At 33.3% G+C, this 18993-nt stretch overlaps 1 protein-coding gene across 3 annotated transcripts; it reads right to left on the bottom strand.

Annotated features, from left to right (window-relative positions):
• Positions 1–13245: 13245 nt before the first annotated feature.
• LOC136221636 (uncharacterized) lies at positions 13246–17882 on the bottom strand. Of its 3 annotated transcripts, none has more exons than XM_066009038.1 (6): positions 17726–17882; positions 16741–16835; positions 15342–15603; positions 15039–15235; positions 13864–14051; positions 13246–13765 (listed from the first exon to the last, which is right to left on the bottom strand). In XM_066009038.1, exons 2-6 carry the CDS (start codon positions 16833–16835, stop codon positions 13479–13481), a joined length of 1029 nt encoding a protein of 342 aa, XP_065865110.1. In that variant the 5' UTR covers positions 17726–17882; the 3' UTR covers positions 13246–13478. The 3 variants fall into 3 exon arrangements, with proteins under 3 accessions (XP_065865110.1, XP_065865118.1, XP_065865125.1); XM_066009046.1 differs by lacking the exon at positions 17726–17882 and adding an exon at positions 17083–17602; XM_066009053.1 differs by lacking the exons at positions 16741–16835; positions 17726–17882 and having other exon boundaries at positions 15326–15602.
• Positions 17883–18993: the final 1111 nt, after the last annotated feature.

Raw genomic sequence — 18993 nt, 5'->3', positions numbered from 1 at the left:
TCCATGGATTTTTCCATCTTCCCCATCCTTCCTGATTTTAGCCGAAATACCTTCTGCACAAAGAAGAAACAAATATGGAGACAAGGGCCCACCCTTCCCGAGCCCCTTTTTTGGTATAAGGAATCCTATAGGTTGTCCATTGACAAAAAAATTATAAGAAACTGAGGAAACACATGCCATAATCCATAAAATAAACTAAGCCGGGAAACCCATTCTACCCATCACACTTTCGAGATAACTCCATTCTATGTGGTCGTATGCTTTACTCAAAACAAGTTTGAAAGAAAACTCCCCTTTTTTACCTTTAAGTCGATGTTTTATCGAATGAAAAATCTCAAACGCAATCAAAGTGTTATCAATAATAGATTTTATAGGGACAAAAACACCTTGCACTTCACTCACCACATCATTCAAGCAACATTTTAACCGGTTAGCTATAACTTTGGATACTACTTTGTACATCACATTATAGAGACTAATGGGTTTGACATCTTATATTTTCTTTAGTTTATGCAATTTAGGGATTAGGGTCACAAATGTATGGTTAAGCTTAGCTGGTAAGACTCCCGAGACAAAAAGTCCCTAACGAGGTTAATGACATCTCCCCCCCCCCCACTAGATCCCAGCAGGATTGAAAGAATAAAGAAGGCATATCGTCTGGCCTTGGTGCTTTATCTGGGTGGATTTGGAAAAGTGCCGCTTTGATTTCCACATCCGTAACTGGAGCTATAAGTAACTCTATCTGATTGCTCTGTATACAAATATCCACTATCGTAACAAAATCCTCCAGTCCCTCTTGATTGCTATAGGTAAACATATCCTGGAAGTAATTGACGATAACATCTCCATCCCAGCCCCCTTATCCATTTCAAATTCGTTCAATCTTGTTATTCTTTCGTCTGCCCGAAGCTTTCACATAGAAGAATCTCGTATTCTTGTCTCCTTTCAACAACACATTTCTAGCCCATTGATACCACATGATTTCCTCCCTTAGATTATGTTCGGAAACATCATTTGACAATCATTATTCCAATTGTCTAATAGTCACTATACGGTCCCTCTCCTGCACTTCCTATAGCTATTCAAGCAGTTCCTTTACCTTCTGTTTCGTGTGTCCAAATGAGCTACTGTTCTAGTCGGTAAGGTATTTCGCATAATGCTCTATACGTGATTATATCCCTCTGCTAGCTTCCCAACCATTCGTCATAGTCTGCATGCAGTTCGAGTCTCGCATCCATATTTTCTCGAATTCAAATATTATGTTCTTTCGCTTGAGAATATTGGATAAACTGTTAATGGTGATATCAATTAGGTTGTGATCCAAGCTATGCCTAGCAAGATTCACAACTTCTAGCCCCGAGAACAGCAACTTGAACTCCGTATCCCCTAAGAACTAATCGAGCCGTTCTCAAACTTCATCTTTCCCAGCCCTTGCATTCGTCCACGTGAACTGCGAGCCACTATAGCCTAGATCCCGAAGGTTACAGTTTTGAACACAACTCGCAAATAATTGCATTTTTCTCCACTCTCGCACTCTACCTCCATATTTCTCCGAAGGTAGTAATACTTCATTAAAGTCCCTAAATACATGGAACAGATACCTGTGGAGTCCTGACATATGCCTGAGTAACTCCCAAGTTAGACGTTTATTGGCTTTCTCCGTCCACATGTAACAACCCATACCCCTCCAGCAAATAACATCATTCTAATTCCTCATAATGAAATCAATACAATGGTCTCTATAAGTGAGCATAAGCCTGATGATTTGCTGATTTGCTTCCTGAGCAAGTTTTTTAAGTTTCAGCTTCATCGATATTGCAGTCCTGGTTTCTACTTGCACCTCACACTCCCTCATGTTATTAGTCATGTTCTGTCCCTCTGCTTCCTTTTGCTATCCTATATACCCCCCCATCATTGTCCATTTTCTCAATCGCTTCCTCACATGTGTTTTCCCTAGTTTCTTGGACAACACTTATGGAATTAGATTGTTCACTCAGTCCTCCCCTTGTGTTCCTAGGCTAAAAGAGTTGTCGCTTCACAGTTATTCTGGCTCGATGATTGATTGTGTTGCCCTTTTTTCTTATTATGCTTTGTGTGTTCTTTGAACCCGCAATTAAAGGTTCGGAGTTTTGATGGTGTTGCACGAAGGATTGGGCCATATTTCCATTATGTATCTTCCCCTAGTTGCTTAATCTCGCAGTCTTTATTGACATCGCCTAGTATGCCACATTCATAGCAGAAATTGGTCAATTTTTCATATCTGAAGTTTATCCATGCTAGTGAGCCATCACTGCCCTTTACTTTCACTTCACGCTTCAAAGCCGCTGTTACATCCACCATGACGCGTATCCTTACAAATGTGGCCCATCTCTGAATACTCTCTTCATCCCCCAATCTCACCCAGAATGCACATATGTCCATGTTGACATCAGACAAGGTGGAGATTCCTTCTAATGGGGCAAGAATTACGAGGTGTCTATCGTAATGCCACGAGCCTTCTATCATCATTTTCTGTTTATCTCGTTCTGACTTGAATTCGATAATGAACAATCCCTACCCACATTCGTGCACCCTAAATCCTTTGTTTTTCTTCCATATCGAACTGAAGGCATTTGCCATAGATCGTAAGTTTAGTGTTTCATCGCCTGCAGTTTCCCCACATATTTCTTTTTTATGTTATTATCGACTGGTCACTGATCGTTTTCTATTTCGACAACCATTTCTTCCTCATTCGTTAACTTCATCTTCTCCCACATCTTGCTAATTTCTTCTGCTATTGGAAAGTCACCGGAAATACCAGTGCAGCCCGAAACCCTTACTATACTTCATAAAGGGCTAAAACAATTAAAAAAGCTTCATAATAATTAAACCGTTATTGCTAACATTAATTTTTGTTTTTTTTAACTAGAAAAGAGGAAATCATATAGATGATGGACTCACGTCCATTTCAATAGTGTTCAAAAGCCATTCCGGCACAACAGTTGAAAAGAATAGCAAGCCAAATTAACCCAAATTAACCCAAATTAACAAGCCATATCAAACTCGTACGAATAGCAAGAGCTTCAATAATGCTAGGTTCTTTGATACCTGGGATAAAACTGCTGCCGCAGAGTAAGAAAGTTCCCTTTTCGTCTCTGATTACCGCGCCCATGCCGCTGCTCTTTAATTCTTTGAAAATTGCACCGTCGATGTTACATTTAACAGAACCTGGGTTGGGTGGCCTCCATTTCTGAACCGAGACCGGTTGCCTCATAGCCCTGTTAATTTTTATTTGTGTTGTAAAAATATAATATAAAATTTTGATTCTCCTTTTTTGTTAGTTTATTCCAAACAATTGCCCATACAATTTTATTCAAACTAATTTCATACACCATTAATAAAACTATCTCCACAGTCATTATATTTTATTCTAAACAATTGTACACCAACGTCAACATCATACAATTTTACTCACTAACAAATTGAACTAATTTCATACATCATTAATAAAGTGGTCTCCACAATCATGAATTCTACTCTCCTCTTCACATATACACTATGTTATAATTCATCAATAACAAAATCAAGCATATATGTATATACACTATGTTATAATTCATCAATAACAAATCGCGCATATATAAGAAAATAAAAGGAAATATCTCATGTTACAGACATATTCAAGTTTTAATCAATGGAAGAGAATAAAGAAATAACAGAACAAACCCATACAGAAAATACTAATATCTACTATCAAATGGATACTTATGAAGGTGGTATAACTCAAACTTTAAGTTTTAAACCAGATATTTATCAGAAAATACAAGATGAAACTGAAGAGCTATCTGTAAATAAGATATTTAAAACAAAATGGTTTGAGAGAAATAAAAATATACGATATATTGTTCAGAAGCATGAGAATATTATAGATACAACTACTATAAATGGTAGAGCAAGGATAAATTTAATAACAAATGACGTAATAAAAAGAGAATTATCCAAATTATCACATAAAGAAGCAAAGAAATATAGGAATATTTACTTTGGAGGAATATAATTCACTATAAAAGCATATTTTCAGAAAAATATCGATACTCCTATTCAAATATATGTATTAGATGATAGAATATTAGATAATATCCAAGATGCCTTAATAGCAGTAGTAAGAGGAAACTTAATTTATCAGAAACTTAAATTCACAATTCAACCAGATTTTAGTATCTCATTAGAAGATAAACATAAAGATCTAGCTTTAACACTCTATTATAAATTAGAAGGAATAAGAATGCCCCCAGGAAGTAAAGTAATTAGTATAGAAACAAAAATGATATATGCCCTTACAGGTAATCATCATATCAGAAAACAAAATGATAGGGATATATTAGTACCAAAATTATATCAGGAAATATTAGAACCACTAGAACATAAGGAAAATTCCATCATAACAATACCAGACGAAATATGTATAGATTTTAATTCTAGAAAACTACAACCAATCCAGAAATTATTACCTAGGATAGAAGGAGGAAGGTTAAGTTTTAAGAAAGACATAATAAGACAACCGAGAACATTAGATTTATTACATACATATTATGAAGATAAGTTACGAATAAAAGTAATATTATTTAATGAGCTACGAGCAACTGACTGTATAGCTGAAATTAATACAGGAACCAAAAGTTTAGTACATATTAGCCAAATAAATGAGAATAAATGTGAACTAATCGAACCACAAACTTATAACTGTCCAAATAGTACAAGAGAAATAATCATAACTAAAAGCATAAGAATTAGATTTAAAATTCAAGATCTAGAATATGAGATAATTGTAGGAGTAACAGAATATGATAGTACATATGCACTATTATTAGGATACGACTTTTTAAATAAAATAAAATATAAGATAAATAATGAAGGAATTACGATAGAGGACCAAAACAAAATACGGTATATAAATAAAATATGAACATACGACAACAACTTGATAAAAAAGAGAAAAAATTACAAATAATAAAAACTATTATGGCAGAGACAATCATAGAATCTCAACTAAAATATTTAGAAATTGAATCTAAACAACAGAGACTAGAATGTGAAATCAAACAATTAAACTCTTTATTAGAACCACCTAAGAAAGAATGGATCAAACTTGAAGACGGATGGATAAAAAGAATCTACAAAGATGAGTGATCCTAACCAAAAATTGGACCAAATATGGATAGAGATTGTAGCAAAAGAACAATTAAAGAATACTCTTAGTTTAATACAAGAAAACCATATTCAAATCCAAGAAATGATAACATATGAATTAACAAAACTGTGGAATACATCGGAAATACCAACGTTTAAGATAATTTTGGAAAAATTAAACATGTTAGTAGCTAATATAGACAAAAGAAAAAGACCCATAGAAGAAAGCTGTAGCATTACCTCAGGAGAAAATCTAAACATTACTATAACACAAACTAAAACTCCAGAAATAGTACCCATAGATGCTTGGAGACGAAGCAAGGACCCAATAATGATGGATATAAGTGAAATAAAACCTAAAATCCCTACAACCGTAAATAAAACCTTAGATCTGTTAACCGATTTACACAAAAAAGGACAATTCTAATCTAATGGCCGAACAAGAACATAGTGTAATAACATTTCTTAAAAATCACGCCCAAGAAATTATTGAAAAGGAAAAATACAAATATGAACCGCTAAAAAACAGCAAACTCAAAGACAATGATGCTAAACCATCCAATGTAGACGTAAGCACCGAAGCCGAATACCTTCAACTAAAAATCGAAAAACAACATAAAGAAATCAAAGACCTACAAAAAGAAAACATAAAATTAGTCATAAATTCGAGTACAGAATGGGTCGAAAAATATAAAAAATATAAACACAAATTTAAAAATACTAAAAAAGAATTAAAACAAACAAAGCTAGAATTAAAACAAACAAAAACAGAGCTAATCCACATTACAGATGAATTAAAAGAATTAAAGGAAGAAGTAAGAGTCTTAAGAACAATGGTTAAAGAAGTAAAAGGGAAAACTATTCACATCAGTAACAGTAGTAGTGATAGTTCAGATAGTTCAGATACTCAAAGTGAAAATAAACTAAAAATCATTGGGTATATAGAAGAAGAAAATAAAGATGAAACAAAATTAATAGAAGAAAATCATCAAATAATGAAAGCATTAGAACAAATGAAGAACATTAATGCAATAATAGAAGAAGAACCAGAAAGTGATATAGAAAACAACGAATACAACAACAAATACACTAGGTATGAAGAATCAGATATAGGATCAGAAAATATAGTAAACGAAGATGCCGATAATTATCCAGAAGAAGAAATGATAGACCCCAATTTAGACGTAGTAACTAAAAGAGTACCTACGATTCCACAACATATACCTATAGGCCAACAAGGAGACTTTAAAGAATTTATAGGATCTATGTCTCAAGGATTAAATCCAAATGGATATTTTTTAGACTTAGATAATGTCTATGATGAACAAGAAATAAGTAGACGAATAAATGATTGGAATTTAGGAATGTACATAGCCTTAATGAATTCATCTCACACTGAAAATTTAGACTATATGTATGACCTAATATCTAAAACAATGATAGGAAAAGTAGGATTTTGGATGGAATCAATAACTCATCAGTTAAGACCACAAATAGAAGCTTGTGCTCATGATTGGAAATCAATGTTATTATTATTCGATATGGTATTAAAAAGAGAATTTTTAGGAGAAAGATGGTTAGTGGCTAGAGAAACAGTATTTGCTGAAAGAAAAGCTGAAATAATAATGAATTTGAATAACATGAAATGTTGTAAAATTAGTAAATTACCAGAATATACTATCAGTTTTACTAAGTTCTTTTATGAAGCTAGGTTTTTACCACAAGAAGGATTGATATACCAACAACTATATTATGACCACTTACCAAACCCATACAACGTAGAAGTTTCAAAAGAATATACTCAATTAGAACCAAAAGAAAATACATTAGGAGAAAGAATTAGAGTACTACGAGCTTATCTTATGCGAAAATGTGAAGAATATAGAGTTCAACAAAAGGTTAAAAAGGATAAGAAACTCGGGTTACGAGAAATATGTGGATTCACGGAAAAACGGTTAGTTTTTGGTTGTGATGATACAATTAGGAGAAAATATAGACGATATACTCCTAATCGCACTTATAGACATAATCCGACATATAAGAAGTCTTATACTAACAAGTATGATAATGGACGATTTCGACGAAAACGATTTAGACGATATAAAAATAATCCCGAAAATCGGAACAGATTTAAATATAAACGAAAATTTAGGAAAAGACGAGAAAGACCACTAAGGGATAAAAATACTAAACTTACAGAATGTAAATGTTGGAATTGTAATGAGAAAGGACATTATGCTAATAAATGCCCTAAATTAAAACAAAAAGGTGTCAAATATATAGGAACAACAGAATTTATAATGAGTCTAGAACAAATAAGAGCCAGCGATGATAAATGGCATAAAGAAGATGAATTTTATATTACTGAAACAGAAGGTGAGAACTCAGAAGAATTAGAACCAATAGAATATGAAGATAGTGAAACTAATAACTAATGGTAGCCATATATGTAGAAGCACCGGTAGAATATAAACCTAATAAGATTATAAAACGCCGCATATTTATAGATAGTGGAGCTGATATATGTTTAGCGAAGCAAGATGTACTAGTTTCCCATAAATGGAAAAGATCTAAAGGACATAAGGTCAGAGTTACAGGATTTAATGAACAAATGAAAGAATTAGATATTATAGCCGAAAATATGAGATTAATACTTAACAAGACAATCTTTCGATTACCCATAATTTATCAAGAAAATAACATGAAACAACATATATTATTAGGAAATAATTTTCTTGATTTCTTTAAAGTCCAGCTAATCAAACCTGAAACCATAAGTCTTTTAACTCCTTGTAATAAATGGATTATCCTTAAGCGCGTCCTACCTTTATATCCACTCACAATACATAATATCAAAACAAATAGAGATACTAATTTAGAACTTTTAAAACAAAAATATTTAGACCATTTAAAGATCAACTTTGGAGAAAACCCTATAACGTTGTGGGAAAAAGAAAAGATATATGCTAAGATAGAACTCATAAACCCTAATGATGTTGTTCGCACTAGACCAATAAGATATAGTCCTGATGATCAAAAGGAATTTGAAATACAAATAAAAGAATTATTAGACTTAAAATTAATTCAAGAAAGTAAAAGCCCTCATAGTAGCCCGGCATTCTTAGTAAGAAAACATAGCGAACAAAAGAGAGGCAAAGCAAGAATGGTAATAGATTATCGAGAACTAAATAAGAAAACGATTTTTGATGGATATTTTTTACCTTATAAGAGAAATTTAATTAATAGATTATCAGGAAAAAAGTGGTTTAGTAAATTTGATTGTAAAAGTGGCTTTTGGCAAATTAAGCTTACTAAAGAATCAAGACCTTTAACAGCATTTAGTGCACCACAAGGACATTATGAATGGATTGTGTTACCTTTTGGTTTGAAAAATGCACCCCAGATATTTCAACGACGAATGGATACGATATTTAGAAAATTAAATGACTTCTGTGTAGTTTATGTCGATGATATATTAATCTATAGCAATAATATAGCAGACCATTTACAGCACCTAGATGCATTTATAAAAACAGTACGACAACATGGAATCCTTTTATCTGAAAAGAAATCAGAAATCTTTAAAAATAAAATAGAATATTTAGGATATATAATAGATAGTGAAGGATTACAACTACAAGATCATATCGTAACTAGAATCGAAAATTTTAAAGAAAAATTAGATACTAAGAAAGAAGTCCAACAATTTCTAGGAATAATAAATTATGCATCAGATTATATAAAAGACTTACCAAAATTACGATAACCCTTGCAAGAGCTAATTAAGAAACATAAAGTATTTGAATGGACGACAACTCACACTGATACTATAAGAAAAATAAAAGAAGCAGTAAAAGTTCTCCCAAAATTAAGACTACCTAAAGATAATGATCAATTAGAATTATATACAGATGCTAGTGATATCGGGTGGGGAGCAGTACTCATCGCATATAGAAAAGAAGATATAGACAAAGAAACTCCTTTAATATGTGGCTATAGATCAGGAACTTGGAAACCCTCAGAGAAAAATTATCATATCAATGAAAAAGAATTACTAGCTGTTAAAAATGGAATTAAAGGATTTAGGTATCATTTGTTACCTATAGAATTTATCATAAGAACAGATAATACACAAGTAGGAGCATTTATCAGAAATAAAATAGATCCCCTACCAGAATTGAACAAAAGAAGGCATTGGCAAAGTTTTTTCAATTGCTATAATTTTGTTGTTAAACCTATCTCTGGAAAACGAAATATCTTAGCTGATTTTTTGAGCAGGAATGGAGATAATGATCCAGCGAATATCAGAAATCAGAAATCAGAACCGCCAGATGCTGGCAATGATCAGAAATCATGAGAACTTTCTGGACAACCTTGAGGAAGAACTCAAGAAACTCCAGTCTCAGAACAATCAGAATATACGAACCATGACTCCTAGATCATCTTATGAGTTGTTAGGAGATCTTCATAAGAAGCCAATTGAGCTGCCAACTTCATCTAGTGGACTCTCAGGAGCCACCACCTTGAACCATTCTAAGCTGATTAATCAGAACTCATCAGAAATCACAACCTCCCAGGTTATACAATTCCCTCCAGAAATGACAGAAGCATATAAGAATATCATGAAATTTTTTACATATAAGAAGAGTCAAACCGTATATAGAACCATTAAGATGACCAAATACCCTAGGTATATATGCTCAGAAGACTGCAGTCCAGATGTTGTTCAGAAACTATTTCGATATGGATTTCTGGACAAAGTCATGACTGATGAGAGCCTTAATAGTGTTTCAAAACTCCCATCTATCATACCCAGATCCATTGACGAACTTGGATTAAGATTTGGAAGAGGAATATTTTGTGTTCAAATTTTTGATGCTGCTATGGACTTAGAAGGGAAACCGATAATAATTGCTCAGATTTTTAAGACTGGTAGAAACACTAAGATTGATGTAGATAATTCCGACCATCAATGGGACATTCCATGCAAATTAGAAAATTTTAAATCTTGGTTAGGAGAAAAACGAGCACATGGAATCCATACGATCAAATGTAGACTCGAAGACTATATTAGAAATAAAAAGGTGGCTATAATAGCCAGATCGAATCATGGAGAAGTTGAAAAAATGATAACTATCAACTATTTAATGGAAATGGGTGATGAAACGAGTCAACAAATTTTGATAGAAATGCATACGAAATTGATGGATAAGAAATATAAACATAGTTCAGATACATTAGCCCATTATGAATCTATATATGGCCCAAGAAAATCATGTTTAATTAGAATTGAGCCCATAAGACCTGAGCCCATGAATATTGAATCCATAAGGCCCAAAGAAGAAGCCCATCCAAGAAAAGAGGAGGATCCATTTATTTAGAAAATGAGATAAAAATGGATAAGAAAAATAAGAAATATAAGAACGAGGTGTCAATACCTAAAGAAAAGGTGGCAATAAGATCAACACGTGGCAAGACATGAAGATATGAAGAGACATGTGTCCAAAGAAGAAGCATGAGGTGGAAACATTAGAGATTAGTGGCAAGATGTAAAGCTTGAGGTGGAAGAGCAAAATAAGAAGCATTCGACACGTGTAACCTAAAAGTTTGTACTTTTAACTTTTGTGATGATGTAATCTCCTTTTTGGTAATTTCACCTTTGATCTTCTACCTATATAAGGAGAAGACATATGATGTATGAGATATAACTTGCTTTGAGCAATAAAAGCTTTCTTTCTCTCTATATCCATGGCTTTCTAAACTTCCCCTTTTAGCATCCATAGTTGTTAACTACTTAAGTTTAACTTCCGTATAGCATATTAGTTTAAAAAGATCCAGAGTTATAAAGCAACAATAGTTAGCCTTCAGACGAATCCAAGAGGTGTGTAGAGATGCTGGAACACAGCCATAACCCATGATGATGATGAGAGGGTGTCAGGCAGAGTTCAGAAGTCTCCACTGAGGATTGCTTTGAAAGGTATACTAGAGTTCCTCTATAACTCTTGTTCTAATTAAATTAATTTGTTATCATTAGTTACACTTAAAGGTTTAATATATTATGGATGTTAAATTTCATTTAACAATGTTTACTTCAGCAGTCGTTTGTCTTCCTACCCTTTTTAGGGTCATAAGAGCGATCCTGCACACATTATACACATCAGAAAAAACGGTCCACATATAGAAGCTTGTGCTCATGATTGGAAATCAATGTTATTATTATTCGATATGGTATTAAAAAGAGAATTTTTAGGAGAAAGATGGTTAGTGGCTAGAGAAACAGTATTTGCTGAAAGAAAAGCTGAAATAATAATGAATTTGAATAACATGAAATGTTGTAAAATTAGTAAATTACCAGAATATACTATCAGTTTTATTTAACCTTTTGTTGAACTCTATATTCTTCACATTTTCGCATAAGATAAGCTCGTAGTACTCTAATTCTTTCTCCTAATGTATTTTCTTTTGGTTCTAATTGAGTATATTCTTTTGAAACTTCTACGTTGTATGGGTTTGGTAAGTGGTCATAATATAGTTGTTGGTATATCAATCCTTCTTGTGGTAAAAACCTAGCTTCATAAAAGAACTTAGTAAAACTGATAGTATATTCTGGTAATTTACTAATTTTACAACATTTCATGTTATTCAAATTCATTATTATTTCAGCTTTTCTTTCAGCAAATACTGTTTCTCTAGCCACTAACCATCTTTCTCCTAAAAATTCTCTTTTTAATACCATATCGAATAATAATAACATTGATTTCCAATCATGAGCACAAGCTTCTATTTGTGGTCTTAACTGATGAGTTATTGATTCCATCCAAAATCCTACTTTTCCTATCATTGTTTTAGATATTAGGTCATACATATAGTCTAAATTTTCAGTGTGAGATGAATTCATTAAGGCTATGTACATTCCTAAATTCCAATCATTTATTCGTCTACTTATTTCTTGTTCATCATAGACATTATCTAAGTCTAAAAAATATCCATTTGGATTTAATCCTTGAGACATAGATCCTATAAATTCTTTAAAGTCTCCTTGTTGGCCTATAGGTATATGTTGTGGAATCGTAGGTACTCTTTTAGTTACTACGTCTAAATTGGGGTCTATCATTTCTTCTTCTGGATAATTATCGGCATCTTCGTTTACTATATTTTCTGATCCTATATCTGATTCTTCATACCTAGTGTATTTGTTGTTGTATTCGTTGTTTTCTATATCACTTTCTGGTTCTTCTTCTATTATTGCATTAATGTTCTTCATTTGTTCTAATGCTTTCATTATTTGATGATTTTCTTCTATTAATTTTGTTTCATCTTTATTTTCTTCTTCTATATACCCAATGATTTTTAGTTTATTTTCACTTTGAGTATCTGAACTATCTGAACTATCACTACTACTGTTACTGATGTGAATAGTTTTCCTTTTTACTTCTTTAACCATTGTTCTTAAGACTCTTACTTCTTCCTTTAATTCTTTTAATTCATCTGTAATGTGGATTAGCTCTGTTTTTGTTTGTTTTAATTCTAGCTTTGTTTCTTTTAATTCTTTTTTAGTATTTTTAAATTTGTGTTTATATTTTTTATATTTTTCGATGTTATAATTCATCAATAACAAATCGCGCATATATAAGAAAATAAAAGGAAATATCTCATGTTCTACCGTTGTTGGACAATTTTTTTTTTTTTAAATCCAAACTTATCATTTTTTTAATGATGTAATTTTATACATTAAGAATAAAATAGATTTTGACTATCCCATAAAAATTATAAAAATAGCATATTGTTATATTAAAATTTATGCATTGATTCTTTTTACAGAATGTACAAAACTAATAAGTGGCAGACAGGTTGGCCAACAACACTTGTGCAGATTTTTATTTTATAAATTCCACAGAGACTCATAATGGGTCAAATCAAAAAAGAAAAAAACCCTTTATACTATTCCCCAAAAACAGAACATCATAAAAATAGAAAAATATATATCAGTAGCCAACAATTAATCAGCATATATAAATGACACGAAAATAATAGTCGCTCCGGTACAGCAGATTATCTGCGTAGATCGCGTTGTCATGTTAGAAATTGACGACTCTATTGAATAATTTCAGGTCATATTAATCAGAAAAAACTTCCATCCAAATATTGAACATCAAACTAGGCAACTCAGGTTCCTTTGAGATGCATAGGAAAAAGCTGCAGCAAAAAAAAAAAAGAACACTATGGAAATCTATAAATCTACCAAACTTACTTCCTTTCTCTTGATTTAACAACAGATCATACAATTCCACAAATGGATTTTTCAGTTGCTACTTCGCCTTTTTGAGAAGGTTTGTGGTTCGGAATTCAGCATCGTCCCGGATGAAACTCCACCAAATGTAGGTAAGAGGGATAGTGGTTGCGTGCCAGAGAGCGTGAGCATCAACGAATCCTTTGTACGGAGGGAAGTCGTAGATTTCTAAGAGCATTGCGAGACCGCCTCCTACAACCACGACCCACAACTTCCAGCGAGAAGGATGGCGGGTGATGCCAGCCCAAATCGCCCAAATGAGAAGCTGAGCCACCGCCATGACAACACAAACTTTCATGTTCCACCCTGTAGATATTTGTTATCGTTTCAGCTTGATGTGAAATACAGAGAGGCGCAAAAGAACTTGGTGATCTTTAAGAACTAGAAGAGCGTTCATGACATACCGTAGTCTAGCTCGTAGAAGTTGATGAACAATATATGAGTAGTTACAAATGCAAGCAATGGAGCAGCAACCATAACCCTTGCTGCTTCAACCCTTACATTGAAGCTTCGTAGTATTGCCAGAAGGAGCGAGTAACCGAGTAATGCCACGGCAGAAGAGTAGTCCAGTTTCTCTGTCAAGTCCACATCTCTGCAGTTAAAGCACAAGCAGGATAAAACACTTGAAAACCCGAAATACGTTAACAATTTACATATACGTGATGATATGCTGCAGAACGGGGCCCTTATGCGATACAATTGTAGAAGTCTCGGGAAATTAAATCAGTGTTTATAGAAAGTGATAAAATCACATCTAAAGCAAATCCCTACGACTGGAATCGACTTTGTGTGATGGCCTTGCCAATCTGAACATAAATAAGGGTAGGGTCTTAAATGTAACACACATGACTGCAACCATTTCTTGAATTAAATAAATAAATAAATAAGTAAATAATCTATGCAAATTCACTAAATCCAGTAACAAAACAAGTAAGAAATCCAAATAATAATCCCATCTCGTAGATTAAAACAAATCATTTCGGAATAAAATAAAAAGAAATTCTCTTTTTATGTTCAATATTTGAAGTTGATAGGTTAAATATCGATAGGTTATCTCTTGGAAATTTTTTCTCCTTTTGTTAGGAGACTTTTTTTTTTTTGGACCCTCCTTAGTGTGTAAAGGGCTGGACCACTTAGAATGACAACCTTTCTGTCTTATTTTCCTTTTGCCACTCATTTTTCTATCATCCATGATATTCTTCACAAAACTTTCTTAATTCTTATATTATACTAATCTAATTATTTTAATTATTAGAAATAGTGATTATTAGAAAGATATTTTAAAATCTTTAAGACTTGTATATAATATAACTATATCTAAATGAACATATATACAAAATAAAGTGCTAAAGAGTACAGAATTCATTAAATGACATATTCGTATGGTATTTCTACAGAACCCAGCAAAAATATACTTGTATACAAAGGTTTTGAAGTAGAGGTACCATCTAGATTCTAGACGCATTATGAAAGAAAAAAAAAACTAAAAACTTCATATTCAAATATGGAAGAAAAAAATTCCCAACAGATAAACACAGTAGCAACCGATCATATAGCTACAAAAAAGAAAGAAGCTTACCGACTGTGAAAAACAGCACTCCAGAACCAGGAATTCATTGATAAGAGCCCATAGATGTGCCATAGACCAGCATATTCGTAGTATGCCTTCCTATCTTGTGTTAGAGGCAACTTATAGTACAAAAGAATGAAAAATGACAGCCAGCCATGAAAATGCATTGCAAGGTTGAGGGCAGAGAAAGCTACAGAGACGGGCTCCTGCAAACAAAACAATGAGTCAAGAGGCAGAATATAAAAAAAACTAACATCTAAATCAATTTTATAAAGAGATCACTGCTGAGGATAAACATATTGAAAACCGAACCTGAATTCCATATACACGCTTAAAGGGCCATTTACCATGGTACTTGACAGGGCCATGACCAGATGCTTCTCTTTCTTTTTCTCTATCAAGCATGCACTGGTAACGGCAATCACCTTGGCAATCCCAGTGTTTCCATTGCAAGTAAAGAGGTTCTTGCATGTACCATGGACCATCAATTGAGACACCATCAGAGGAAAATTTGCAGTGGGGAAAACACTTTGTTCCGACACATCCAGTTTTTTCACATTGTCCCATGCAGGCCCTAATTCCAGAACAAAATTACAAGTGTCATCTACCCCAGGCCAATATAGTTGATTGCAAATTGCCAGATAATAAAGAACAGTTAACTCTTCGTGTGACTGAGAGGTCACGGGTTCGAATCTTAGGAGCGGCCTCTTGCCAAAAAATTGGCAGGGGAAGGCTTGCCCCAGTACACCCTTGTGGTGGGATCCCTCCCCGGACCCTCGCTTAAGCGGGGAAGCGTAGTGCACCCGACCGCCCTTTTTAAATAGATAGTAGGAAGTAGGAAGAGATCCAGATTGATGCATAATAAGATAGATCAAAGCCATATGAAAGTACAAAATAGGCTGTAATTGGTCAAATCGATTCCCTTATATAACCTTAATTAATTAACAATGTGGCTGTGGTAAAATTCAGAAACAAATAAGTAGAATACTGTTTTAAAGTAGTCTCGGTTTTTAAAAACATGAGAACTAGCTAGCTGTGACCACTTCAAAAATCATACTGGTATTGAAAGTATGGAGGTAATGAATGCCTAGAGTCATATATTGAACAAGACATCTACAATTACAGATTCCTTCTCTTTAAATGTCCAAACTAAGATACCATGCATGTCTAGGAAACAAGATGCTATGCTAATTAACCATAGCATCCATTAAAGCAAACTAGAATATCATCCAAAAGAACAATATCGATTTTAACTATCCTATGCATTGGGATAACCTATACCCGGTGAAAACTCACCTTTCCTTAACAAGTAGTTTTGATTTACTTTTAGTAAATACATTTTCCTGTGCATTTATACAATTCTGTTTATAAAGAAAAGACTTGATCATCAGTTTTGACCAACATTTATTCAGGTAAAATTTTGACTGAAACCTTTAACGAGTGAAACAACATGGCATTTGGCTGAATCCTTCAAGATCAACTAGAAGCAAATAACAAATTAATAATGATGAATATCATTGCTGAATGCCTAAGCAATAAGCAAGTGCCAACTAAACATAGATCTTTCACCTGCAAATGGCTCACAAGAGCACCGATGCAAAACCTTGAATACATACTACAAATGAGAAGCTCAGCAAATGATTTGGAGTAATGACTCTCTAATGCTATAACACCAATTTTAAACTATAAAGATTGGGGAGTCAAAAGTTACCTGTAAACTGGGTCGGCATCACCAGCACTGGCATCCAAAACTTGAAGAAGACATGAAAGCACAAGACAGAAACCAATCCAGTATCGATCTACCATCTAAAATTAAAAACAACAAAAACGTTGAAACCTTAGAGCTCGTTAAACATTTCAAAAAAGCAGCAGCTGAACAACATAACTATGTTCATAGTTCAAGTGCCTTTATTCACATTGACTAAAATCATACACCGTTCTTTTTCTGAAATAGACATATAGGGGCAGACAAAGAAGATGATGAAGAAGAGAATAAAAGGTAAAGATTCCCCTACACATCTTTCTCATTTAACATTCATGATTCATTTATCACCTGTCTAAAAGATACCCTCCATCTTGTTAATTTTGACAATTATCTCTAAGATAACTCCAATCACGTGCATTCCTTTAACGATCAAATTCTTTCTGTTTCGCCATAGTAAAGCAAAACCATAACATAAACCCCCTCAACTTGACTGAACTTATTCTTCAACCTATTTTATTGTATCAATTAACTTGCTCCTTCATTAGCACAAAAAATAAAAACTCTGCCATTAAAAGCAACAGATTGCATTTGATGAACAGCTAATAATTAAAATCTTCTTATCCATACACTGTACAGCTACCAAGAAAGTAAACGAAAAGGCTTAAAACGGCCTACACTCCCATAATTCTTCACAATCAGTACGATTTAGCTACATTCAATACCGAAAGAAAAGAAAGTATTCAATCCTATCCAAGTTTCAGATCATTCCGATCTCAAAATGAAAATCAAGCAGCCCAGCCCCGCAGTTCAATCCTTACAGAAAAAAAAACCGATTTCTAGCGCTAAGAAGAAAACGGATAATACAGAAAAGGTATCCGAAAGAACAGATCATACACACACTGCTTGAAGCTTTCACTGATTAAATTGCGAAAAGAAAAGATCGAGACATAGATAGGATAGAAAACGAAAGGTGAAGAAAATGACGGTTTACCTTGTTGATAAAGCCCGTCGGTTGGAGAAACCGTTTGCAGTCATTCAAATGGAAATCATGGAACTGGATCTTGAAAAGCTGCAGTATAAAAGAAGAACTCTGGATTGAGAATTTTCTTCCAGAAGACTGATGACAGGGACACACAACAGCGCAGATTAGTGGATTATGGGCTTTTCGGGATAAGATAACCAAGCCCAGTGGGTTTATTATGGGCTTAGAATGGATTGTCAAGCCCAATTAATATTTTTGTAATGTGAAGAAAACTTTAAATATAATTAAAATAATATGATCATCTGTTCAAAATATATATATATATATATATATATATATATATATATATATATATATATATATATATATGATCATATATTTTTTTTTGTCATAATTTCAGTATAAATTCAGTTTTTTTAACAGTATGATGATTTTTTAATTTTATTATCGTCACATAAAACATGTGACTCACAAGAGCAAATGATTTGGAGTAAGCAAGTTATATGGAGTGTTGGGCAGTGAAACACTGCCACATCCATAAGATGTCGGTGGCGGAGATGCGTATGTTGAGATGGATGTGTGATCACACGAGAAAGGACCGGGTGCGTAATGAAATAATTAGGACAAAAGTAGGGGTCACATCTATTGAGAATAAAATGAGAGAAAACCGACTAAGGTGATTTGGCCATGTGAGACGTAGAGCGTTTGATGCGCCGGTTAGGAGAACCGAAGAGTGGCAAAGGGATGTAGTGGTGAGGGGTAGGGGAAGACCTAAGCAAACTTGGAGGAGGGTGATCGAGAGTGATATGAGTTTATTGGGAATTGAGGAAAATATGGTAGTGGATAGGACGGAGTGGAGGGAGCGAATCTGTGTCGCTGACACGACTTGATTTTCACGGTTTTATATGATGGTTCATGTTAGCCGACCCCGAATCATTTCGGGACTAAGGCTTTGTTGTTGTTGTTGTTGTATTATCGTCACATAAAAAAACTCAAGTTTGTCTCGTGATCCAAATATTATCTTAATTTTATCTTATTTCACGGATTTTTATCACTAATTTTTATTATCATTTGGGAAAAATTGATTAAAAAAATGAATTATCATTACTAAATTACCTTTTTTTTTATCACCGTCTCTCAACAACAATAATACAATAAAACAATGACAATAAGAGTAAGTAAGAAATTTAAAGAAAGTATATAGCTATATCGCAAAAAAAAAATTATAGATATATAATTTTGTAAAAATTATAAAATGTTGTAATTTAGAAGTATTA

The sequence above is a fragment of the Euphorbia lathyris genome, chromosome 1 (genome assembly GCF_963576675.1).
Source record: "Euphorbia lathyris chromosome 1, ddEupLath1.1, whole genome shotgun sequence".
Taxonomy (NCBI): Eukaryota; Viridiplantae; Streptophyta; class Magnoliopsida; order Malpighiales; family Euphorbiaceae; genus Euphorbia; species Euphorbia lathyris.
This window is presented reverse-complemented; position numbering and strand designations above follow the sequence as displayed.

Bases quoted from the DNA above. Each gene is read 5' to 3' on its own strand.
- LOC136221636 (XM_066009038.1), bottom strand. From the start codon at position 16,835: ATGGTAGATCGATACTGGATTGGTTTCTGTCTTGTGCTTTCATGTCTT. The intron at 14,052-15,038 runs GTAAGCTTCTTT...CTTTAACTGCAG, and splicing joins AGTGCTGTTTTTCACAGTCG to AGATGTGGACTTGACAGAGA. The intron at 13,766-13,863 runs GTATGTCATGAA...AAATATCTACAG, and splicing joins CTTCTACGAGCTAGACTACG to GGTGGAACATGAAAGTTTGT.